The sequence below is a fragment of the Dipteris shenzhenensis genome, chromosome 10, assembly GCF_047967505.1.
Source record: "Dipteris shenzhenensis isolate YYH24624 ecotype China chromosome 10, Dip_SZ_1.0, whole genome shotgun sequence".
NCBI lineage: Eukaryota > Viridiplantae > Streptophyta > Polypodiopsida > Gleicheniales > Dipteridaceae > Dipteris > Dipteris shenzhenensis.
In genome coordinates, this window is record NC_141605.1 from 14,667,659 (window position 1) to 14,674,055 (window position 6,397).

A 6,397-nucleotide genomic window follows, 5' to 3' on the forward strand; every position below is an offset into this window, starting at 1 on the left:
GCTTGGATCATCCCCAATCGCCTTAAGTGTTGCATAACTGGCTTGCTTTTTGGCTTCAACTCAATCTCGTGCTCCATAAGAGAGACCGGTCGAACCTGTGAATAGCTTGTTGCAAAGAGACATGGAAAATCATCTAACATATCCAAGTACTGGAGCTTCTCACTACCTGATAGAGAATCACCAAGAAGCTCTTCATTGCATTGGCATCGTTTAGTGTGCTCACATCCTCCACATGAAGTGTCTCTATAGGATCTTCTTGTACCACCACCTTGTTCCCTCTTGACTCATCCCGATCAACACCAAGACAAAGACCAAAGGCCACTCCTTCCACCTCACTCTCTGAGCTAGACTCCTCGGAGGTACACCCTATCTCTTTTTCTTAAGACTCCTCTTTGACAACTTCCTTTTTACAACTTCTGATGTTGTAGCGCACCTTCTTATCATTTCCCTACAAAATCAATTCTCCAGTATCCCACTTTTGAACAGCCTTTACCGTGCGTAGCCAAGACCTTCCCAAAATCAATGGATAGGCACGTGCATTTGGCTTGGTAGGAATCACCTGAAAAGTAGTCGGCACAGAAATTCCACATACATCCACTTCTAGATTCTTCACAATTCCCAAGGTCTTAACCCTAGTGTTGTCAGCCAATTTGATGCGATAAGGAGAGGTAGTACTAGAATATTTTAAATTAGAATCTATCATGTCTTCTCACTCATGACATTAATCGATGCACCTCCATCAATGTACACATTGTAAATCACTTGACCATCAATGATCACATCAACCACAGGTACATAATCACGAACCTCTATATCTACCTTTTTAACAATAGGGATGGAACTTTTCTTCTTTTTCTTCTTTGACACTCTTGTGCTTGCTAGCTTTCCCCATTCCTTCCGTAGTTTTGGAGACAAAGCAAGTAATTGACTAAAGGTGATATGAGGTTCCTTTTCTTTAAGGTCGGACAATAAGTCATAGCTTCCAATTCCTTGTCCTAAAGGAAAGTCTGACTGGTTAACTCTCCTTCTAGATGCCTTCTTTTTCTTACTACGGCGTTCCTCTTCCTAATGTTCCTCATCTACTTCTTTCTTGCTTTCTTCTTCTTCTTTTGCTTTACCACACTCTCGTTTAGCCATCATTACCTCTCTTTCCTCATCCCCTGAAGAAGCTTCTAACAAGGATACTTGTTTTTCTTCCTTCTTTCTCAATCTAGGACACTCGAGGCGATAGTGACCTTTTTCATTACATTCATAACAAGTGACCCCACTCTTATGTCGAGGCCTATCTTCACTCTTTGGTACTCTAGGTTGTTGTGTATTAATCAAATGCAATTTCAAATCAGCAAACTGTGCCATTAATTGGGAGATTTTATGATCTAACTTAGAGGACTTTAGTACCTAAGGAGTGCCCATTACCTCTACCGTAGAAGTTGAAGCTGTTGAAGACACAAATGAGGATTCGATCTTTAGAGAAGCTTCTTTCTTGGTTGTAATGCGAAGTGCCTCTATGTAAGTTGTTGGATCTTTACTCATTGCTTTTGAGCAAAGATGAGGCTCCAAGGCCATAACAAATTTTCTCATCTTTAAGTGCTCCATCCCTACGAGACTTTGAGGGACAGAGATGCAGATGCCATAGCTCGCAAAGCTATCTTTTCATACTTTGTCCATAAAGTTTCATATCGGATTAGCAACGCAGAGACCGTCTAACCCTCTCCTTGATAGAACCAGTCCAACTGCAACATCGAAGCATTTGATGACTCCACTGCCCCAAATCTCTGCTTCATTGCTGCCACAACTTGGTCCCAGTCCTCCTTGGTAGAGTCCGGCAAGGCCTCATGCCAACTCAAGGCTACACCTTTAAGAAAATCAGGAAAAATCTCTGCTCGATCCTTCATGGACCATCCAGAAAGCTGGCATCCTCGAATAAAATTCCGAAGATAAGACTTTGGGTCTTCCCCTTAGGTCCCTCAAAACACTGGAATCTTCACCATGATGAAACACAAAAAGGAAATACCAAGATCCAACTAATATCCCAAACAACATCCAAACAAGATCCCACAGAGCCTTAGTATACCACGACCAACTTATTATGCATAACCACTTATTGAAAACCTTCCACAATGTGATCCTCAATAAAGTCTTCAAAAATAAGTGACCAACCAGTACCATGAAAAGATTATATATACATGCATTCAAGAATCATCCTTCTCACAATTGGAAGTGCACATAACAGCTTCAAGATATTGTACTCTTCATCCTTTGCATAGCAAAAGAAGTTGAAAGCATTGAGAATCACCACTCCATTGTTATAGTCAATAACTACCCAAAGACTCAACTCTTCTTCACACCAAGTTGCTAGTGCATGAAACAATCCCCAATCTATCATTGTGCCTGCCGCCAAACTTCCACTAGAAAGCTGATATAAGAAATTAAAGTATATATAGGGATGTGCCTTGAAGTGATCTTCGTATGATATAAGTTTCGTTGAAAACAGATAACCAGTTGAAGAGATATGGATAGTTTACTGAAAGGGGATAAAATTTATCATGAAAATAGACTGTTAAACACATAGACTCATAACTTTTTACAGTAGTATATGATTCAAGATCTAATCACATAGAAACATGCGCTTTGAAGAGAGCTTTGCGCTGATATAAGTTTCATTGAAAACAGATAATTGGTTGAAGAGATATGGATAGTTTAGTGAAAGGGGGTAAAAACTATCATGAAAATAGATTGTCAAACACAAAGACTCATAACTTTTTATAGTAGTATTTGATTCAAGATCTATTCACATACGAACATGTGCCTTGAAGAGAGCTTCTCGCTGATATAAGTTTCATCAAAATCGGGCTACCGAGCAGAAAGTTATGAGTAAAACACTAACAGGGGGTCAAACTGTCATAAAAACAGCCCTCCACCCAAAGACTGCTTGTATTTAAGTCCTGGCGGTGCTATGATGTTGGCTTTTCTTTAATTAGTAGGAACGGTGGACATCTTGTCCTACCCATCTCTTTCCACATTATATAGCCTTGACGCTCACACTGCGGGTTGTTACTGTATTGCTATTGATCTAACTAGAAGGTACTTTTTCATCTGAAGTTGTATTTGTGTATCCATGAAAGAATGACAAAAGCATGATATGATAAGTCGGAATTTTGAATTTTCTGCAGTGATATGAAGTAGTTTGCCTTTATTTTCAGTCTGGAGAGTATTGCACTCTGATGTATCTGTTTACATCTGTCTGGGCCAAAGCTCTTGATTGTATCTCTTGTGGACTTGGAGTGGTCAGTTACAATAGCATATGTTTGTTTTCCAGGGGGATTGGTTGCGATTTAAATTCTAATTTGTTACATCATGAAGGTTGCAGGATTTTTTCTTGTGACCCAAATAATGAGTTATAGGTGAAATATTTGTTTCGAAATTTGCCTCGCTGGATTGATCATAACAGATGCCTGCCCTCTGCTGATCAGGGTATGGTATGAAAGTCAATTCTGCCTATTGCTGATCTTCACGTGTCCTCTCCTATAGATACTTTGCCGTGGGAAGCGCTGATGCTCTCGTAAGTCTGTGGGATCTTTCAGAGATGCTGTGTGTTCGCACATTTACCAAGCTGGAGTAAGAGTTTTGTCTCTCTTTCTTGTAACGTAACAATGAGAATGAATTCTTAGCATTTAAAGCACCATAAGTGCTTTGTATTTAGCACTGGGATCCCTTTAATGTTAGTCAATATATCGAATAACTTCTAGAAGTTGCTTAGAATGTGAGACGTAAAATCCTGATTGTAGTCTAAGATTGAAGCGTTGAAGCATGGACAAACTTATAATCTTAAATTAGTTCTCCACGCATCTGATTGCAAGTGATGGACAATAAATAAATGAGGACAGAGTGTTGTAATGTCACAAGACTGTTCATTCTAGCTCAGAAGGTTTAACAGAGGGGCTTAGTTATGGTTGTGTGGCCTGGTTTGGGTTGAAGGGATCCAGTCCTCTTTGCATCCTTTTCTGTGACACAACAAAATCAAGAACTGTTTTTGTACAAAACTTTGGTGTAAGAAGCACGTGTCTTTTCACTGAATGAGGAGCTTGTGCTTATTTGTACTTGTATCCAAGGTGGCCAGTGCGAACAATAAGCTTTAACCATGATGGGAAGTACATAGCTTCAGCTAGCCAGGACTTGTTCATTGACATAGTGAGCTATTTTCAATTAACCAATGCCATATCTTTTATAGCAAGTACTTTAATACCTGAGTGCATATTTGAAGGCAAATACTTTAAGATGCTTTGTTTCTTACAGGCAGAGGTAGAGACCGGCCGTTCAGTATATCAAATACCTTGTAGAGCAGCCATGAACAGCGTGGAGTGGAAACCGAAGTTCAAACTTTTAGCCTTTGCTGGGGATGATAAAAACAAATATCAAGCAGATGAAGGTAAGCAAAATCTTGCTGTGCCATGTTTGTGATTCCATTTCCAAAATGTGAGGGGTTTGCTTATTGACGAGTCCTGTGCAGGTGTTTTCCGTGTCTTTGGATTTGAGACACCGTAGCTGTTTTCTGGAAGTTGGATCAGTTCTGTTTGCAGCTTTTTGATATCAATTGGTTTGACGGACTAGGCTTGCAAGGTAAGGGCCTTTAGAACTGGCTGTAGTGCTGTTTTGTCTGCTTCATGAGCCACCAGTCAAGTCTTTGCGTAAACTCAAGGGAGCAGTTAGGGCGTGTATACATAATCATTGTGGCTGTGCAAGGCTCATTATTTGCAGTGCAGGGGCCATAATATATGATCTCCTAAAAAGGTCAGTGCAGTCCGACATTATAACAGAATGGGACTTGTTGCTATAGGGCCCATGCTGTTTGGTTCTTGTACTGTTTCTGACAATGCAGAGTATGAATTGTTTTGTATCCATAGCGCTCTATGTCTAATTACCCCTTGTTACCAACTTTTTTCAAAAGACTGCTACTAGTCATGCTGCTCTATCGTATTAGAGTTTGGTTGCCTAAAACTATGTCATTTTAAGAGCTTTGCACAGTTTCCTGTTAGTTTGTGCTTCTTCTGATTTTTGGGGGCCCCTTTTAATAGGTCAACAATAAAAAATTCATGACTTTTATGAAAATAAGTAATACAGTCGAACCAATTGTGATAAGACAATAATTTTCCTTTCAAGTGAGAATTATTAGCTTTTAGTAAATACTAATCGTGCACATTCGTTTTTTACCATTCCATTATCTTATATTGATTCCGGTGTTTCTTCAAGAAACAATGGGAATGTAGCAGACAAGAAAGTCACTGTCATCCCTATCCATGTGCCACATCATCCATGGGCTCTTTGCTCCCGTTGTGCATGATCATCTGATGGTTAGGATCCAAGGCATGATTGGAGCATCTTTCTAGGCCAATTGCACATCGATCAGGCCCCTTAATATTAGCATTATTGTACAGTTCTCAGGGAAACTCATTAATTGGGTTATTGTTGTCATCAAGGCTCCTTGAATTGCAAGTTATAAGTTCTCAATGGGATGTGGTTGTGAATGTTGCCTCATGCATTGTGGGTAAGAATATGTGACATGCATAAATTGAAGGCATGGACAAGGGCAACGTAATCGCTGGCCACATTATTCTTCATGTGCTTGGCTTCATAGTGCACAAACAGCTTGACTGGATTTCCATGTCCTCAGCGTAAGACTTTTGAAACATCAGTTTCCTAATTCATCTTGCAAAATTCAAGCATGCTTGTGAGCAATAAAATGGGTTCAATTTCTCGCCATGTTCCTTGTCCTCTTTACTCATAGCATGCGCTTGTTTCATCATTTTGTCCATTGGGGCTAGTAGAGTACACGCTTGTCAAGAGAAAACATAAAGCATATGTAATAAGCATAAGCTCATGGATTAATAACAAGTGCACAAGCCGCTCATATCAACTCATCAAGTTGCATATTTGACATCCCAGTTCACCTAATTAGTTGATTCACCTCTCTTTTTTACCCCTTATTCCTTATACAAGCTGATCAATTGGAAATTTCAAATTTCTAGTAAGTAGGGAGACATTGCGGTTTTCCAAACAACTTGCATCCTACACTACAAAGCAATCATAAGTACCCGTGTTCAACAACATAGCGACATATCACACAAATGCATTGACTCGTGATCCTCCCCAAAGACATACTTTGGCCTCAATTTCGCTCCACGCTTCTTATTGTCTCCACTTGTAATATGGATGCGTTTCTTAAAATTTAGCCTCCATAAGCAATAGTAAGCCCTAATTCCCTTCAGTGTAAGCATACACAAGTATATCACATGCATAGAGCTAGGAAATTTCAAGTGTTAGTATTACTCCTAACAACCAGCTTGCATGTAACCCTGAGTGGCTTTTACCCCTTCATTTTTCACTTGATGTTGCCTTC

At 39.7% G+C, this 6,397-nt stretch overlaps 1 protein-coding gene across 7 annotated transcripts in view; it reads left to right on the plus strand.

Annotated features, from left to right (window-relative positions):
• LOC147897443 (uncharacterized) overlaps positions 1–4,702 on the plus strand; it is a 57,622-nt gene extending 52,920 nt beyond the window's left edge. The window contains exons 4-6 of one of the 7 annotated variants that reach the window (XR_015541656.1): positions 3,474–3,618; positions 4,113–4,191; positions 4,297–4,349. Coding sequence is in view for 2 of the 7 variants with exons in the window: in XM_087380177.1 (XP_087236303.1) it covers positions 3,474–3,508 (35 nt within the window). In the remaining 5 variants the exon portion in view is untranslated. Of the gene's footprint in view, positions 1–3,473; positions 4,430–4,510 lie in introns of those variants that run through there. The other 6 variants (XR_015541654.1, XR_015541658.1, XR_015541657.1 and 3 more) reach the window with 6 other exon arrangements.
• Positions 4,703–6,397: the final 1,695 nt, after the last annotated feature.